Consider the following 19,796-nt stretch of genomic DNA (forward strand, 5'->3'; position numbering starts at 1 on the left):
GCGATTCGGGACCTTAGTAAATGACCCCCTTTGTGGGAATGGGGTTTTTATGCCACGCTCATCATTTTCAGGGAGATGGACATGGCGAGGATGTGGAATTAAGGGGGCTGGTATATTCATTTATGTGCAACTAGACGACCCCCTACTGACCCTTAATTTTACTGGTGTTTTTGAATTCCTCCCTGGTGGGGGCTATTTTTGAATTGCATCCCTATAGACACCTTCATCTACCTTAAAAATGGGGGTTGCCCAGCCCCGATCTTATGGCTGTAGTGAAAGGATAGAAAATTGCACTGTCTATAGGATTTTTCAAGTATGCTCAAGTAAGGCTTAGCTATTCTGAGAGATCCTGTTGGGGTTCTTGGAGAATCAATTCCAAGGATCACCAATTTCGGAATAAGTTATGTCCAGTCGCCTGTATATTGGAAGGTGACAACAGGTGTTTGTGTACAGGTTCTGGAGAACATATATGTGAAGAAAATGGTCCTAACAATAACATAACGCATTATTTTAGTAAAAAGTTCCATTTATTTCCTAGTTTCAACTATTTAATCATGTAATAACCTCAGTATTTTAGCAAATGTACTGTTAGTAGGCAACAAAGTTGAGATAAAACCGTTCCAACTGCTTTCAAACAAAGTCCAGGGTCATAGATAACTGAAAATTGCAAGGAAAAAACATGCGCTCCCTAGGTACTTGGTATGAGGTATAATGGTCTCTACTCACCTTCTTGAGTTGTGCTCCGTTGAGTGCCTCTGCCACGTCCCTTCTGATGGAAGCCAAACCTCTGAACACAAGATGGAGAGAAAGAACCAGGTATCGAGTATAGTAAAAATGGGACTTCTTGTAGACACCTTTTATTGTTAAAATAAAAACATATAATAAAATATAATAAACAAATGCTTCATCAGGTCATATATATATATATATATATATATATATATATATATATATATATATATATATATACTGAAATATTACTTACTGAGATAATACTTTTAAAATAGCAGTGATGCAGAAATTTGTTGTGCAATTATCCAATATCAAAAAAAAGTCCCATTTTTTCTGTCTTGAGTTGGTCAGGATCAAAGATGTTGATCAGGTCAATTAAATCTGTCGCTATGGACATTTGTGACTTTTGTGGTACAGATGTTATGTGATGCAAATTTGAGCCAGAAGTTTTATTACCCTTTGATTTTATGTAATGGAAATCTGTATAGTTAAATCGTGGTGGACCTCTGCGGGGGAACTTTTCTGGATGTTGAGAGACATTTTTATTACTTTAACTTTTACTGGACTTGAAAAGAGTTTTGTCCTACAATCCATGACTTAAATATTCTGGTCTTCTGTGACTTTCTAGGACGGGGAGGTCATAGGCATAAACACACTGAAAGTGACAGCAGGGATATCATTTGCTATTCCGTCTGATAGAATCAGGCAATTTCTTGCGGAATCCCATGATCGTCAGCTAAAAGGTAAGGATTAATTTGGAAAATATGTAGAATATATCATTATATTTGTTGAATTTACTAGACTGCACTGTAAAATATAACTGCAACATGTCTGTGTATATGACCATAATACAACTCTAGTATACTCTGAACATAGAGCACTACAACTCCCAACATGACCAGCCTCTGGGCAGGTCTATAAAACATGTCTATTATGCTCTATACAGAAATCACTACAACCCCCAACATGAATGAATACTTAACATAACCATTACACTCTCTACATACAACTCTACAATCCCCAACATGACTGAATACTGGATATGAGCTTTATACTTTTTACATACAACTTTACATCCTCCAACATGAATGGCCACTGGACATAATACAACTCTATTGCACTCTATACACAGAACCCTATACAATACAATTCCATTCTAGTCTATACATAGATCACTACAACTCCCAACATGAAAGATTATTGGACGTGACCGTAATACAACTCTATCATAGAGTTTTAATATGGTCATGTCTAGTGGTCAGACATCACTACAACCCCCAACATGACTGACCACTAGACATGACCATATTACAACTCTATTATACTAATGTGTCCGACATGAGCACCCCTAGGCCATAAGGGTACAGACGCCTCAGAAAAGAAGGATACCTCATTTGGCTCCATTGTTTGAAAAACCCCTGTTTGTTCCTATGCTGCTCATTACCAAGGAACTTATACATATTAAATTTTGTGAAACTGGCAATCACCAACAACTTTGGTCTTTAGGATAGATGGCTTTAGCCTAGGGTAAGAAGACTTCTCTCCAAAGATGTCTCTGCCCATGTCTCCTCTGCTTACAATCACTTGGTCAAGCCTTGGAGGGTGACAATCCCTTCCTGAATTGCAACAAGTGCCTCCTCATGTCTCCTCTGCCATACCCCAGCTATATTCCAAGAGCCTCTGAAAGATATAATCCATAATCTGCTCAACATCTGTGGTGTACTATGGACAATAGCTCGACCAATGTGCCTAATCTGTAGTTGGTTGGTAGTACAATGGTTACAGGAGAGAGATTTTTCTTGCCATAATCTCTTACTAACATTTTATGATGTTCCCAAAAAAGTTCTGCGGTCACCTGTATTGCCCTCAATACCCCAACTTTGACTGTTAATTCGTTATTCCTCATTTCTACTCTTTGACAACTCCCATCTCTTACCAAATAGGTAGTGGAGACCATGCCTCTTCCAGTTCTAAGGGAAAGGGACATGCAGGTTCATTTCCAAATTGTTCTCCAACCATGAGAAGGCTTCTTCGTTTACTTCTCAACATTAAGTCGGCTTTAAAGGCTGGAGATATCTTATTTAGATATCCAAACAGAACATTCAGCTGTCATCTAGATGGATTATAGCATCTTGATTTACGTACGGTACATAAACTGAACCATGGTTAAGGGCGGTGGTCACCATTTTTTATTGCTTTCTCAAGAAGTTGAAAACATGACATTTCAATGTCTTTTGCCAATGTTTATGGTCTATAGAAAGTATCCTCATATTCCTTTTACAAGAGCTTCATACACGAAGGTACCAACAGCTAATTTTGACTATAGGGACTTTCTCCATTTTTGGCAAGACACCAAGACCACCAAGACCCCAGCTTCTATTCATCAGATCTGATCCTATTTGGTTTTCCTCAGCAGATAAAGTCTCATTCTTCACCAAGAACATTTGTCTGAAGATATCACCTTGCACTTTTGTCCTCAGTTCTTTAGACCACTCCTGGTCTTAAAGAAGAACATCTTGGTCCCATATACACTTTGGTTGGCCCCTGCTCTGGAATTCCCAAAGAGTGTATATATAGAACACCTCCATACCTGACATAATACACTATTATACTAGGAACATCAAACACCCCACCTCCTATCATGGTCTGACTACTATACAGTAGTAATACATAAATATATATATATATATATACAGCCCCCCTGATAATACATATATATACAGTCCCCCCCAGTAATACGTATATATACATATGAAACAAGTCTACCGGCTACTGCTCGGTTTTCTGAACCAGCTGCTGTTTTAACAGCTGATTCATAAAACCCGGGGAACCAGACCAGAATTGGACCCCAACTCATAGTAGGCAATTTGGGCGGCTTTGGGACTGCCTGAATTGGCCAAATTTGGTGGGGGGCCCCTGTATGGTCATATTCTTTTGGACCATCAATCAGCACCAGAAAATAATAATTCCAATTTACTTTTTTTTTTCAGGAAAGTCCCTTTCAAAAAAGAAATACATGGGAGTGAGGATGTTACAGCTTTCTTCAAGGTATAACTTTATTTTCTGACTCTTGCTTCATATATACAGTGTATATTTTATAGGGAATTAATTTATAATGGCCATTTCGAGTTAATTTTAAAACTGAAAAAAAAATACTAAAAAAAATATTTTCCCAGTTTTTGTAACTTTAACCCCCCGAAAAATTTAAATGAAAAAAGGTCTCTTAACTTTTTATTTTTAACTATCCCAATGTGTCATGAAAAAAAATGCAGCAAAAAAAATGACGGTATTGCACAAAAATAGGAAGTTGTGACCCTTAAAACAATAATTATGAAAATTTGTTAGAAATGCTGCGGTCAGTAAAGCCTTTTAAGCCCTGGTCAGAAAGGGGTTAATAGATGTATATTGGTAAATTACCTAATATCCTGAGCCCCTCACTTATTACAAAATACATGAGGTAAAGCGGCCGACCCCTTTATGGAGAAGTTGGCCCCTCCCCCACCTGCCGAAGTACCTTCCTCCCTATGGCAGGGCCCCACCACCATTGCAATGCTACCTCTGCATTGGATACCCAATGGCACTTGGATAGTCCCAGAAGATTTATGGCAAATCCTCATTATTTTGCAGTCTTATCCGTGAACTCAAGATGAGAGATGACGATTTCCCCGATGTTAACGCTGGAGTGTATGTATTTGAGGTCATTCCGGGAACCGCAGCTGCAAGGTAAGAGGCCATTTAATTCCCATTGAGTATGAGAATATATAATGGACACAAGGCCACCTCCCATCATCCCCAGCAAAATGGGGTATGGGGGAACCAATCATGCAGAATGTATCTGTTACTCATTGAGGGATTTCCTAAACACGGCATCTAAGGGGGATCAGAGTTTGGTGATATAATAGATTCCCATACACCTGTGGGTATACAGTGTATCTAACTTTTCAGCCAAGAGTATAACAGAGCATGTAATGTTTCTGCTCCTGAGGCTCACTCCTCTCCATGGGCTTCTTTTTACTCTGATGCCTCTGTGTTTTATCTAGCAAGAGGGAGTTCAGCATGAAATAGACAAGGGTGTAGAAAGTAATAACTACTGTAACAACTGCACAGTTTGTTGAAAAGTTAGTGGCCATTTAATGTCATAATTATATCCAGTGTAACACCCCACTACTAACTTATATTTTAGTGATGAGAGGGGAATAAACGCTGCCAGAATTATCTTACCATCAAATTTTTGTTATCACTGTGTGTGGGAGGAGTAATCAGGACTCTTACTATGTGTGGGCAAGGTTATCGGGACTCTTACTGTCAATCACTGGGTGTGGGTGGAGTAATCGGGACTCTTACTATCAATCACTGCCTGAGGGCGGAGTAATCGAGACTCTTACTGTCAATCACTGTGTGTCGGAGTAATCCAGACTCTTACTGTCAATCACTGGGTGTGGGCGGAGTAATCGAGACTCTTACTGTCAATCACTGTTTGGGGTTGGTAATCAGGACTGTTAGGATCAGTGGATCCTCTGGACCACCGCGGGAGGTGGAACTAGCCAACACCTGGGACCGGAGGCAGCCGAGGTTGAGGTACCTTAGCGGATGACAATCTCGTAGTCAGGTCCAGGCACAGGGTCAGGGCAGGCGGCAGAGATGCAACGTCAAGTCCAAGTCCGGGGTCAGCAACAGGAGGTCCAGGCAGATGGGAGCGGGAACACAGGCACACGGAACACACCAACACGGAGGAACTTGGGTAACACAGGACTCAGGAGCGGGAACACACAGGAACGCAGGAATACACAGGAACGCAGGAATACACATAAACACAAGAATACACAGGAACGCAGGAATACTCGCTTGGAAGCTTTCTCTAAGGCTATGAGGCACAAAGATCCGGCAAGGCAGGAAGGGAGGTGCCGGATTATAAGGTGGAAGTGTTCAGCCAACACACCAATCAGCGTTGCGCTGGGCCTTTAAATTTTCTGCAACCAGGCGGGGACGCGCGCGCACGGCAGTCCGACGGAGATCAGGAGCCGGGACAGGTGAGTCCGGGGAAGCGGGGGCCAAGGGAGCACTTGTAGGAGCACGGGTGCGACCGCGATCCGAGACAGGGATCGCGGGAGCACCCGTGACAAGGACTCTCACTGTCAATCACTGGGTGTAGGAGGAGTAATCAGGACTTTTACTGTCAATCACTGTGTGTTGGTGGAGTAATTAAGACTCTTACTGTCAATCACTGTGTGTGGGTGGGGTTATCAGGACTCTTACTGTCAATCACTGTGTGTGGGAAGGGAAATCAGAACTCTTACTATCAATCACTGTGTGAGGGCGGAGTAATCGAGACTCTCACTGTCAATCACTGTGTGTGGGAGGGGTAATCAGGACTCTCACTATCAATCACTGTTTGTGGGCAGGGTTATCAGGACTCTCACTGCCAATCACTGCATGTGGGCGGGGTAATCAGGACTCTCACTGTCTCTCCCAGGAGTCATGTCTCCACTTACCTACAGTATTGCATTTCTCTTTAATGTCTATGATACTGTCCTCTGCAGTGCTGGCATGAAGGATCATGATGTCATCATCAGCATTAATGGAAGAACGGTGAGCACTACAGAGGAAGTGACTGAAGCAGTGAAGGTCAGCGAAACGTTATCCATTGTGGTACGAAGGGGCAACGAAGATATCATCCTCAATGTAGTGCCGGAAGAGATGGGCTAGAACCACGGCAGAATGTTCTGAAGTTCAGATGTCCCAATCTGTCATCCAGGTCCCCAATCTCCTTACAGCACCTTGTGGACAGAAGCTTATACGTGGATATCACCAACCGGCTCCATTGTTGAGCCCCCACTTTGTGGGAACGCAGTCCTTCTATGACACAGGTTGTGGGGGGAGGATCATTATCCTATAGACACAAATATTACATAATTATATATGAACCTGAACTAAAACGGATATATGTATTATGCTTTTATGTTCAATCTCATATTCAATGAGGATCAATGGAAATCATTCAACACAGCCCACCAGAGGACAGACGTTATGAAGAACGCAAAATCTCGGCCATATTTACACCCATACATAAGGACTTTGTAGGAAATCTTTTAATTCTTAAAGGAGTCTGCTTAAAGGGGTTGTCCACTGCTTTCAATCTGTTATAAGTAGAAAGATCCTCAAAAAATAAGCTGCAAGCACCCCCACAGGGGAAATTAAGTATTACACAGTCATTATTGAATTCAATGGGCTATCCATGTAATCCTTGGTCCAGCAGAGTGGGGGCGCTCTTAGCAGTTTCTTCTCTTCTAAATCTGGAGAGCCTCAATGAGGTATGTTCATCTACTAAAGGGGGTTACACAGGGTTACAAAAACATGGCTTCTTTCCCTTTTAATAGTACCACACTTGTCTTAAAGATTGTTTAAAGGGGTACTCTAGGCTAAAAATAGTGATGGTCTATCCTAAGGATAGATATTAGTTTGTTGGGGGTCCAATATCCAGTCCTTTCACAGATTAGCTATCCATAGGGAATGGGAATAGGAAGCGGACAGCTCCACTCACAGTGTTGGGGCTGAACTGAGTCACTGCAGCTCAGCTGCCAGTTAGCAAAATTGAAGCTGATCTGCAGTAACTGGGTCTGACCACTATACTGAAAGCGGAGCTATTTACTTTCGGTTCCAATCTCTATGTATCTGGGGTGGGGAATTCTGGGTATTGGAGCAATACAAGTCTGATATTAAGTACCAACTCTATGGTATTGTTTTCAATATTTCCAACCCCTTTAAATGAATAGAGACTGAGCTGTATTACCACACAGGAATGGAGCAATATTTTGTAAGTCTGTACACCCCCTTTAACTCAGAAAGCCCAAAGAGGATTTTGAGAAATGGGTTTTATAAACCAGATATTCCCTTTAATCTAGATTGTATTATATATTAACCACATAAAAAACGCTTTTACCACACAAATAACCTCTTAGTATATAAAATTGTACAATTCCCGACAATATATATAACAATAGATTATCGGAATTGATGCGGATATCAGAGACGTCCATTGCTGGTGTGGTAGGTATACATGAATATATATATACTTATAGTATTACTTGCAGTTCTAGCTATATACTGGTCCATAGGCTCGCACTTATACGGTAATACTAGGATTTTCGAGGTCGTAGCACATGGCTCTGTGCACACTACAAGAAGCCTGGGAGAGTCATGTTGCAGTCAATGCCTTGGCATGCTTTCCTACACAGAAATATGTCAGCGTGCTCCAACTCATCCCCTCATTCCAGTATCAGCAAATCGGATTCCTAAGAGAAGTTTTATAGGTTTCTGGGTCATATACACGATTGCGAAAAAGGCATTTCATCAATCTGGGCCCGAATGCTAAGCTATACTGTGTCCCTAGCTATAATGTGTTGTTTATAGGACCAATGTCCCCTTATAACCACTGAAATGACTATGTACACCCTTCCGTAGCCGCCATTCCATTGATTCCGGTGCTGTTGGAATTTTTCCTCTAGCCCCCATGGTGCACGAGCAATCAGCACCGAAAGTTTTAGCACACACTATGCTAATTAGACTCTCTACTGCCAGGTGGGCGGTTCCAAGAAGTTTGCTCCAGCCCAGGTCCGCCCACTTGACAGTAGAGAGACAAACTTGACATATATGGGGAGATTTTTTAGAAGTAACTGAGAACAGAACTGTTTTAGTTGCCCAACCAATTAGAGCTCAGCTTTCATTTTCTCACAGCTGTTTATAAAATTAAAGACAAGCTCTGATTGGTTTCCATGGGCAACTAGAACAGTTTTACCTCAGACACTTCTGATAAATCTCCTCAATTCTGTTTGTATAAAAGGAGATTTATCATAAGTCTCTTAGAGCAGAACTGTTTTAGTTGCCCATGGTAACCAATCGGAGCTCAGCTTTCACAAAGATTTTTTTTACAAACCGAATCTGAGATTTGTAAAGGTTCTTCTCACTACATTTACTGTTACAGTATGGTTTGTAGAATCTACCGGTAGTAGCCAGGGGCAGATATGACCACCATGGGCCCTGGGTTGTAGGAATATTATTGCCCCTACAAGTCTGGAATCACTTCCTACATGTGATAGAATACATGTGATAACTGTTATCAGCTTTTTGGGGAATGGAGGATGTGTCCCTTCTGCTGCATTCAATCTGCGGTTTCAGGACCTTTGGAGGACCTTCAATGGTCCTGAACTGGTTCTTGTGTACATGTGTATTCAGAGCAGGAAACATGGATTTCTCAGCATAAAATTATTTGGCATGCTTTGTGCAGCGCTATGTAATCTGTAGGCGCTATATAATTAAAGAATTATTATTATTATAATCCACTACTGCTAGCAGATGTCTTAATAATAATAATAATCTTTATTCATACAGCATCATATTCTGTAGCTTTACAAATAATAGGGGACATCTACAAATATAATATTACATTACAGAGCACAAACAGTCATATGGAACAAGAGGAGTGAGGGTCCTGCTCACAAGAGCTTACAATCAATGAGGATGGGTGGGTGACACAAGAGTTTACAGACTATGAGGATGAGGGGGTGACACAAGAGCTTACAGTCTATGAGGATGAGGGGGTGACACAAGAGTTTACAGACTATGAGGATGAGGGGGTGACACAAGAACTTACAGACTATGAGGATGAGGGGGTGACACAAGAGCTTACAATCTATGAGGATGAGGGGGACACAAGAGCTTACAGGCTATGAGGATGAGGGGGTGACACGAGCTTACAGGCTATGAGGATGAGGGGGTGACACGAGCTTACAGTCTATGAGGATGAGGGGGTGACACAAGAGCTTACAGTCTATGAGGATGAGGGGGTGACACAAGAGCTTTCAGTCTATGAGGATGAGGGAGTGGCACAAGAGCTTACAGGCTATGAGGATGAGGGGGTGACACAAGAGCTTACAGTCTATGAGGATGAGGGGGTGACACAAGAGCTTACAGTCTATATTCTCTCTATGACACACATTTTCTCAATACTTCATCAACTTACCTGTTATAAAGCATATTACCACACCAAATTACTTCCAAATAATATATTATAAGATCCAATCGAAAATTATTTAAACTAATTCTAAACCCTTGGTGTTACCTTACTGTTAGCGTAACATTGACAGGATCCAATAGCAAGTGGCAGAACTTTAAATACAGCTCCATTAAGCGACACTGTCTTAGGTCCATCCATTTTTGTAACAAAGGTCTGGGCCGTTCATGGCTGTTATTATTCCATTATGCTGCAGTGCCCCCGCAGTGGAAATAGAGCATTACACTTTTTTTTTTTTTTCTTTTAAATATGGGTTAGCCATGTAATGTAGGATCTTCCAGAATGAGGAATGTTTGGTAGCCATGAAGAAGGGTTCTAAAACAAACTCAGATTTGAGAGGAAATTTGGAAAATGGACTTTTAACCCCTTTGAGTAACATAGAGCAGTTTCTACTAAGCTTTAGAACTTCTGCACATATAAGTTTCACTTTACTATAAAATCAGATACAAAAGTCTAAACCCACAGAACTGGAATCTAAACCTTTCGTAGTCCATAACATTCCAGCACATGGTGCCTACTATTATATATTCTAATCATATTCTCCAGCTTTTCTTTTTTTAAAGTTTTATTCTTAATCTATAAAAAAAAAAAATACAAAGAAAACTCTGCGGCATTTGAGTTCTAAGTTTACATTTAGCTTGTAGCTGTTTGCATTTTGTCATATTTTGGTATAGTTGCATTATCCTGTATATGTTACACTATGTATAACGCTCCTGTATTATCATGTCATTACTTTTTACTAATACATAGATTGTCTGTTGTATACAATCACATGAGATGTTTTACCCCAAAACGGAGGCTCCGCCCTAATTCTTCATAATCAATCAAGAACCAGCCTGATCTACCAATATGACTATGGGTCCCTATATAGTGACCCATAGTCCCCATAGTGACTTGTTCTGATTGGAGGGGGTACGGCTGCCGAGACGCCTTAGACTGTTATAGAATATTAAGGGATGGAAGCACATAACGGATAGGTGGGCCTCTATGCTTCCGATTGGCTTTCGTAGCAGAATGGGAGTTTTATAGTTTTCTATGGATTCGTACCCCTCATCCAAAACCAACCCCGGAGGCTTTTGACCCTTTTAATTCAGCCATATCTGGAAACATAAGGAGGCTGTGAAAGTTTCAGACAGACCTTTGCCCACCTTTTATACATCAGTTCTTAAAGGGGTATTTCAGATTCCTGGGAAACCATAATGACAGCTGGTTGCCAGCTGCAAGTTCTTTGGACCCTCTTTAGCCAATGAGGGCCCTCCTCAGACAAATCTCCTTTGTTATCCCTAGGTGCAAGGAGTACACTTATTAGCCATTAGTTAAGGGGTCACGGGACCATCTTTGACCAATGAGTGACCACCTCAGACCATGGGATGTCGCTTCTATTGACCACCGAGTCGCTTCTTTTGTTGTCTCAAAGGTCCAAAAAGGCCACTCATGAGGTACATTCTTCCCAGTCTCCCCTTTTTAAAGGTGCCTCTAGTAGGTAAAAAGCTGCCAAAAGGATGAAGGATTGTAAATGAAGCACACTGACAAACTGGTGTGCGCCCCCTCTGGCAGGATCTGCTCTTATTTTAGCTTCTAATGTCCTGGTTTTTCTCATCTTTTAAATCGCATCAAAATTGTAAGCCAATTCCCCACTTCTTTTACCTGCTTGTACCGCTGGTTTTGTAGATCACAGAACTACAAGCCTGATGTGATTTGCAAGATGAGATTCTTAGCTTTAAGATGACACCAAGAGATGAAAACTTATGACTCTTCTCTGGTCATTTTTACATGATTTTTAAAAAGGTAAACAGGTGCAATTTCACATAATAGAGGGAACTCTAGAAAGGACATTTCACCCCTACCTGAGGGGACTGGTGGTTTATGGGATAAAATAGGCAACAGGTACTCTAAAAAGGACATTACCACCAGGATGAAGAATTGTAAACAAAGCACACTGACATACTGGTGTGTGCCCCCTCTGGCAGGATCTACTCTTATTTAAGCTACATTTGCCCTTGTTTTTTTTTTTAAAAGGCTTTAAAAGATATGAAAATGAGCCTCAGGGGTTCCATAGGTGGTAATTGAGCCTAGAGCCCCTCAGTCTCATTTGCATAATTTTACCCTTTTTTTTAGACCAGTCCCAGCAGTTTCCTGCTTCTAAAGGGATGATGCGGGAAAGTAATTCAGAACTATTACTTTTCATAGAGAAACAATATAATGTACACACTAATTATATACAATCCTGGATGCCCCAGTAACCTCACCAGGCTGGACCGGGAAATGCAGTCCTGAAGAAATGTGCAAGTTCAGGAGATGACCCAACATATATAGTGTGAATGACCCATTGAGTCATGGGTGAAGGTCCATACCGAGCCCGATGCCTTCTGACCATACAGAACATCACACAGTCCACAGGTTCAGGGACTTTATTATAGTCACAGGGCATCAGCATTTATAACATATTTACAGATTATTATATTACAAGTGAGGCATTAGGGCGATACGATCTCAGACATAACCCGGGGTCCAAGGATTCCCATCTTCCTTTGTATAGTCACAATGTGAAATAAATAATGGAGTCACGGAGGGGATCTGCCTCCCATACAGCCACATGAGCTGGATACAGAGTACAGTAATGGCTGCGGCACAGTCCTCGGGGAGGTGCGGTCAGTAGATGGTGCACCAGTTGCTGTTGTCGCTTGGCATTAACCCTCCGGTGATAAGAAGAATAAGATCTACAAACCACCAGATGCCGAGACCTCCCAAAGTGAGGAGCTTCCCCACAGCAGTGCCGGTATGTCCTAGGCAGAAGCGGTCTACCCCAAAGCACCCGAGGAAGAAGGAGTAGAGCAGGGTGGTAATGAAATAGTGGCCCGTGTATCTGTGAAGAGACAAAATCACATCAATAAAAGCAAAGACTATCCAAATAAAAACTGACAATTAAAGGGAAGTGACGATCCTTTTTGTAAGCCGATCACTCAGAACGTCCTTAATAGATGCATTGAAACCAGCAGCAAGTGTTTCATTATCCTACAGCACTCCCGCAGGTAACATGGGGTATTACACATTTATCTCCAAATTCAGTGCAACTTAAAGGGGTTTTCCCACAAACAAAACTTTTTGATCAGTGGGAGTCTGTGCTGAGACCCCACAAATCACAAAAACGAGGGGTCCGTTGGGGTCCCACGCACCTCCGTTGGACCCCCCGTTGCTCCGTCTGACTAATGGAGCAGTCGGCCGCGCATGACGGTTCTGATCCATTAATCTTTATGGAGCCGACTGAAATTGCCGAGCGCAGCGCTCACCGATCTCCATCAGCTCCATGAAGATTAATGGAGCATAACGGTCATGCGCGGCCGACTGCTCCATTAGTCCGACGGACCCCTCGTTTTTGTGATTTGTGGGGGTCTCAGCACTGAGACGCCCACTGATCAGCAAGTTAGGCCCTATCCCATGGGAAAACCCCTTTAACCGATTCACGGCGGCGGTCGCGTCGCGCTGCATGGAGAGGGCTCACGGGCTGAGCCCTCTCCATAGCCGGTAAGTCTTTGCTGCATATTGCAGCAAAGGCTTACCGGTAACATCCGCGATCGGTGCTAGCACCGATCGCGGGTGTTTTTACAGCGTGGGCTGCCGGCAAAGCTGCCGGCAGCCTCAAACAGATAGCGGCGCATGGGCGCCGCCATCTTACCTGGGATCGCCGCTCCCCGTGACGTCATCGGGGTGCGGCGATCCGTCTCCATGGTAGCCTCGGGTCTTCCGAAGACCCGAGGCTATTTCGTTTTAACCCCTTCATTACAATGTGCTGATAGCACATTGTAATGAATGAGTTAGAAAATCCCCATATACTGCCATACTGTAGTATGGCAGTATATGATAGGATCGATCAGACAACCTAGGGTTAAAGTACCCTAGGGAGTCTGAAAAACAGTATAAATAAAAATTAAAAAAAGTTAAAAAAAAAAAATTATAATAAAAAAACCTAAAATTTCAAATCGCCCCCCTTTCCCTAGAACTGACATAAATATAAATAAACAGTAAAAATCATAAACACAACAGGTATCGACGCGTCCGAAAATGCCCGATCTATCAAAATATGATAACGGTTTTTCAATGCGTTTAACCCCGTAACGGAAAATAGCGCCCAAAGTCGAAAATGGCACTTTTTTGCCATTTTGAAAAATCTAAAAAAATCTATAAAAAGTGATCAAAAGGTCGTACAGTCCTAAAAATGATATAATTGAAAATATTATCAAATTTCGCAAAAAATGACACCACCCACAGCTCCGTACACCAAAGTATAAAAAAGTTATTAGCGCCAGAAGTTGGCAAAATCAAAAAAATTATTTTTGTACAGGAGGTTTTAATTTTTGTAAATGTATGAAAACATTATAAAACCTATACAAATTTGGTATCCCCTTAATCGTACCGACCCAAAGAATAAAGTAGACATGTCATTTGGGGCGCTCAGTGAAAGACGTAATATCCAAGCCCACAAGAAAATGGCGCAAATGCGTTTTTTCACCATTTTCATTGCATTTGGAATTTTTTTCCCGCTTCCGAGTACATGGCATGGAATATTTAATACCATCATTATGAAGTGCAATTTGTTACACAGAAAACAAGCCGTCACACAGCTCTTTACGTGTAAAAATAAAAAAGTTATAGATTTTTGAAGGTGGGGAGTGAAAAATGGACATGAAAAAACAGGAAAGGGCCCGGTCCTTAACCGGTTAATAATGCAAATATACTAAGGGCTGTGCACCAGTTTTCTGTCGAACTTTGCCTGTTTTTCCTAGTGCAAACTGCTTGCACAGGTATTTAAGAAGAAGTGTCTGTGCCACATATGCGTCGCACGCCATCCGTTTGAGAACGGGGCATTTAAAGTAGCCACTCCAACTCCTGCTAAATCTAGCTGGATGCTAGGTAAGATAAAAAAGTTGATTTTATGGGGATTTAATTTAGTTAATAGAACTGTATGCTATGTCACTAGCTGTATAAGTGAAAAATGTGGTGACAGGTTCCCTTTAACAGATGCCCTGACAAGGGTATCTTGATATAAATATGTAATGTTACATTGCCCCCTAGAGGAGACTTTTAACGTCTGACTATAATTACTATTCTCATATACTACACATCTTTAAATACCCGCAGAGCCTCCACATGAGTCCTGGGCCTGGCTTTATATAACATGTCCTAGTACTACTAGAGATATGTTCTCTTATAGTTGCAGTGTTCATATGGCAGCATGTGCAAAGCACAATTGATGAGTGAATTTCACCTAGATGGGGATGATGCAGCGCAGGTAAATGAAGTTTGGAGCCTAAATAAAAGGCACCAGCTAGATGCACCCGGTAGCTAAGCAGCTTATGACTATAAACTTTGTATAATGAAGAACCACTCCATAAATGATCCTATGATCATGAGTCCAGATGCAGCCACATAGTAAGGGAATTAAAGCAAGTATGGGATATCATCTGGATTTGTGCATTCAGGTCTCAGAGGTCATCCGGCCAATCACAAACTGGGTCTGGTTCATGTACTGAAAGTCAGATATCCACCCTCAGGATGTACAGCAAAACTACATGCTTACTGAGGACTCTACATAGGAGCGAACCTCTTTTATTCCTCCTGGAAATTGACGGCTGTCACCTTTCTTCTTGTCAGTACAGTGTGATCCTCTGCATTATGGGTGTAGGGACACATTGTCCTGATAAGGAGGATGGTAATGTCACTATTCTATATTCCCACAACCAGTGTGATGTCACATACTTGATGCACGGCTTGTTCCCACGTTGGAAGGTAGTAGGTCCAGCGCACTCGATGCCATGCAGCGCTCGGCACATAACCTTTGTGTGCTCCACATCAGCGTAAGCCTGACCCCCGAACTGTGGGGAAGAAAGAACAGAGAATTAGTGATATTTCCTGCTCCCATAATCTATACAGCAGGGCTCCGGCCATGCCAAAAAGATCCCGGCAGCAGTATTACCCGCACACAATCAGGGGACAAAGATAAAGGTGACTTTATTGTTTGTGTTTGGATGATTAAGATTTGGTAACCCAGCTTTCCCAGAAACAGATAGAACTAAGAAAGGGATTTTCAGACGTGTGATTAGCCGCTGGTGGCCGGGTACATGGTAGGAGACATACGCTGAGAGATATCCTGGATATAACCATGTGAATGTGCTGGTCCAATGTCTCTCATCTGGGTCACTGCTAGTCCTGAGGTAAGTACCTTGGTGCAGCCGTAGCCCAGGTCTTGCTGGTTGGACACGTTCCCCGTGTGATCTACTGGATCGTCGCAGTCTATGAACTCATCCGGCCTTGGGAACACAATATGGAATATCACGTTATGTAAACCACATACACATCCAGGAGGTGGCGCTATATCATTCGGTAATAATAGTATAAAGAATATAAATAATCCTAAAGCTCCCCAGTAATGGCAGCAGTCCCCCCCCCCCCATGCACTCCCCAGTAGTGGCAGCAGTACCCGCCACCCCCCGTGCTCCCCAGTAGTGGCAGAAGTACCCCCCCCCCCCCATGCGCTCCCCAGTAGTGGCAGCAGTACCCCCCCCCCCATGCGCTCCCCAGTAGTGGCAGCAGTACCCCCCCCCCCCACCCCATGCGCTCCCCAGTAGTGGCAGCAGTACCCGCCACCCCCCGTGCTCCCCAGTAGTGGCAGCAGTACCCGCCACCCCCCGTGCTCCCCGGTAGTGGCAGCAGTACCCGCCACCCCCCGTGCTCCCCGGTAGTGGCAGCAGTACCCGCCACCCCCCGTGCTCCCCGGTAGTGGCAGCAGTACCCGCCACCCCCCGTGCTCCCCGGTAGTGGCAGCAGTACCCGCCACCCCCCGTGCTCCCCGGTAATGGCAGCAGTACCCGCCACCCCCCGTGCTCCCCGGTAGTGGCAGCAGTACCCGCCACCCCCCGTGCTCCCCGGTAGTGGCAGAAGTACCCGCCACCCCCCGTGCTCCCCGGTAGTGGCAGCAGTACCCCCCCCCCCATGCGCTCCCCAGTAGTGGCAGCAGTACCCCCCCCCCCCACCCCATGCGCTCCCCAGTAGTGGCAGCAGTACCCGCCACCCCCCGTGCTCCCCAGTAGTGGCAGCAGTACCCGCCACCCCCCGTGCTCCCCGGTAGTGGCAGCAGTACCCGCCACCCCCCGTGCTCCCCGGTAGTGGCAGCAGTACCCGCCACCCCCCGTGCTCCCCGGTAGTGGCAGCAGTACCCGCCACCCCCCGTGCTCCCCGGTAGTGGCAGCAGTACCCGCCACCCCCCGTGCTCCCCGGTAATGGCAGCAGTACCCGCCACCCCCCGTGCTCCCCGGTAGTGGCAGCAGTACCCGCCACCCCCCGTGCTCCCCGGTAGTGGCAGCAGTACCCGCCACCCCCCGTGCTCCCCGGTAATGGCAGCAGTACCCGCCACCCCCCGTGCTCCCCGGTAATGGCAGCAGTACCCGCCACCCCCCGTGCTCCCCGGTAATGGCAGCAGTACCCGCCACCCCCCGTGCTCCCCGGTAATGGCAGCAGTACCCGCCACCCCCCGTGCTCCCCGGTAATGGCAGCAGTACCCGCCACCCCCCGTGCTCCCCGGTAATGGCAGCAGTACCCGCCACCCCCCGTGCTCCCCGGTAATGGCAGCAGTACCCGCCACCCCCCGTGCTCCCCGGTAATGGCAGCAGTACCCGCCACCCCCCGTGCTCCCCGGTAATGGCAGCAGTACCCGCCACCCCCCGTGCTCCCCGGTAATGGCAGCAGTACCCGCCACCCCCCGTGCTCCCCGGTAGTGGCAGCAGTACCCGCCACCCCCCGTGCTCCCCAGTAATGGCAGCAGTACCCGCCACCCCCCGTGCTCCCCAGTAATGGCAGCAGTACCCGCCACCCCCCGTGCTCCCCAGTAGTGGCAGTAGTACCCGCCACCCCCCGTGCTCCCCAGTAGTGGCAGCAGTACCCGCCACCCCCCGTGCTCCCCAGTAGTGGCAGCAGTACCCGCCACCCCCCGTGCTCCCCAGTAGTGGCAGTAGTACCCGCCACCCCCCGTGCTCCCCAGTAGTGGCAGCAGTACCCGCCACCCCCCGTGCTCCCCAGTAGTGGCAGCAGTACCCGCCACCCCCCGTGCTCCCCAGTAGTGGCAGCAGTACCCGCCACCCCCCGTGCTCCCCAGTAGTGGCAGTAGTACCCGCCACCCCCCGTGCTCCCCAGTAGTGGCGGCAGTAACTCCGCACATTCCTCAGTAGACAGAAGTGCTCCTAACACTTTTGATATCGGTTTCATCCAGAGACTTACAACACAGATACAACATTCCTTATAGATGAGATTTTGTTACAATGTATCAGAGTAGAAAATCTCCTCCAAGTCCTAATTTGCTACAATGTATCAGTGCAGGTTAAACTTATCAGGCTGCTTTGCTCATAGTGACCTTAAATACACTGTACCGAACCCTCAGCTGCACAGAGACGTCTACCAGGGCCGCTGCATGGAGGAGCATACTCACAAGTACTCGCACAGTACGAGGGGTCCTCTGGGGTCTCTGTGCTCGGGGGCGGCGGTGCTGCTCGGCTCGGGAGACGTGGCGGGGCTGGTGTTGTTCTGTGTGGCGATGAGGGAGAAGGTGAGGAGCAGCCCCTGCCCTCCCAGCAGCAGGTAACTCACCGGGGGCCGCAGCCACCCCATCTTCCTCCTAGAGCAGGATAATACCCTCCAAGCAGCTTCTTCCGCCAGCACTAGTAGCAACCAATCACAAAGCAGAAAACAGACGTTGACGTAATGACGCTTCCTTATGTAGTAAGCCTCACACTCCTTTTGGTCTCCTCTGCAGGCGCCATTTTTGTGTGGTTCTAATAATTCATAACGGTACACAACAGTCTTCACGAAAATGGCTACACCATAGAAAACAAAATCTTAAATACAGACATTGTTGTCAGTAGCGCTAAACTATTAAATGCACTTCTATCAATGGTTAATAAAGAAAATTATAAGTGTAAGAAATGATTAAAAATGTAATGTAAATTGCAGTTTAAGTGTGTGAACAGCAGATGGCGCTAGTCCTGGATAAATAAACAGCCAATAAGAAGAAAAGGTAAATACCGGGTCGCGCTTGCGCACTGGGATTGTTGAGGTCAGGGAGTGATCAGCTGGGTTGAGTGCAGTGTGTGCACTTCTATGGGAGAAGTGAGGCAGAGGCGGGGATCATCACCATCATCATCCTCCGAAGGAGGGAGGGGGTACAGGGATCATCTAGCAGAAGAGGAAGTGAGGGGATCAGACAACTTTGGGGGTGGGCTTTGTGTCTGGGGGATCAGCTGCAGTAATAGAGAAGTGCAGGGCAGTGATTTCAGCTCTGGAGGACAGGCTGCTGCACTATGCACCAGTGATCTGGCTGTATAACTGTATCCACATGTCATGGCTGCACCCCTGTACCCTGGGATTGTCCTGCTCATCACCTGCTCCCTGGTCCTAGGTAAGAACCTGCAACTTTCCAGTATGTGGTGTGTATTAGGATCTCTGCTTGCTGTCAGATATGCATTTTGCTAGAAACATCCTCCAGATCTATTGTTTAGAGTTACCATGTCACCTGTACGTAGTCCTGTTACCATGTACGTAGTCTGGATACAGGAGAATATACTTTAATTCTGTATTCTACACTAGATACAAGTGTAACAAACCCTCAGCTGTGATGTCTGTGTAGTTACTGACTGACTAAGTGCTTAATATTTAAAGGAATTTTCCATAGGCAGGATCAGGGTCACCACCTAAGTGTCAGAGGATGTTGTCAAGTGGCCCTGGCTCTAATAACCACTTAAATTCGAGGTTATTGAGGTTTATTTTGTAGTGGGTGATGATCTGGTAGGTCTTGACTCTATACAGTATAGGATGATGTTTATGATCAGTAGGTCCCCCAGCGATTGTGAGAACAGGGGGCACCGTGTGTGAATAGAGCTGTGGTCACAAATCCTAACTATAGCTGTAGTATCGCACTCTATGACCCACATTCCTATGATCAATGGGG

General features: G+C 45.0%; 3 protein-coding genes across 5 annotated transcripts in view; 2 read left to right on the forward strand and 1 right to left on the reverse strand.

Annotated features, from left to right (window-relative positions):
• The window catches only part of HTRA4 (HtrA serine peptidase 4), a 35,352-nt gene extending 24,766 nt beyond the window's left edge, over nt 1-10,586 (forward strand). For both annotated transcript variants that reach the window (XM_072149243.1, XM_072149244.1), the window contains 4 exons: nt 1,361-1,475; nt 3,723-3,780; nt 4,360-4,455; nt 6,273-10,586. In XM_072149243.1, the coding sequence (XP_072005344.1) occupies nt 1,361-1,475; nt 3,723-3,780; nt 4,360-4,455; nt 6,273-6,438 (435 nt within the window). In that variant the 3' untranslated portion in view covers nt 6,439-10,586. The remainder of the gene's footprint in view (nt 1-1,360; nt 1,476-3,722; nt 3,781-4,359; nt 4,456-6,272) is intronic.
• A 1,609-nt stretch (nt 10,587-12,195) lies between these two features.
• Nucleotides 12,196-18,543, reverse strand: TM2D2 (TM2 domain containing 2). The gene is made up of 4 exons (XM_072149248.1): nt 18,282-18,543; nt 16,023-16,110; nt 15,560-15,675; nt 12,196-12,668 (listed from the first exon to the last, which is right to left on the reverse strand). Exons 1-4 carry the CDS (start codon nt 18,458-18,460, stop codon nt 12,455-12,457), a joined length of 597 nt encoding a protein of 198 aa, XP_072005349.1. The 5' UTR covers nt 18,461-18,543; the 3' UTR covers nt 12,196-12,454.
• A 344-nt stretch (nt 18,544-18,887) lies between these two features.
• Nucleotides 18,888-19,796, forward strand: part of ADAM9 (ADAM metallopeptidase domain 9) — a 55,369-nt gene continuing 54,460 nt past the window's right edge. For both annotated transcript variants that reach the window (XM_072149245.1, XM_072149246.1), the window contains exon 1: nt 18,888-19,247. In XM_072149245.1, the coding sequence (XP_072005346.1) occupies nt 19,190-19,247 (58 nt within the window). In that variant the 5' untranslated portion in view covers nt 18,888-19,189. The remainder of the gene's footprint in view (nt 19,248-19,796) is intronic.

This window comes from Engystomops pustulosus, chromosome 4 (genome assembly GCF_040894005.1).
Source record: "Engystomops pustulosus chromosome 4, aEngPut4.maternal, whole genome shotgun sequence".
Lineage (NCBI taxonomy): Eukaryota > Metazoa > Chordata > Amphibia > Anura > Leptodactylidae > Engystomops > Engystomops pustulosus.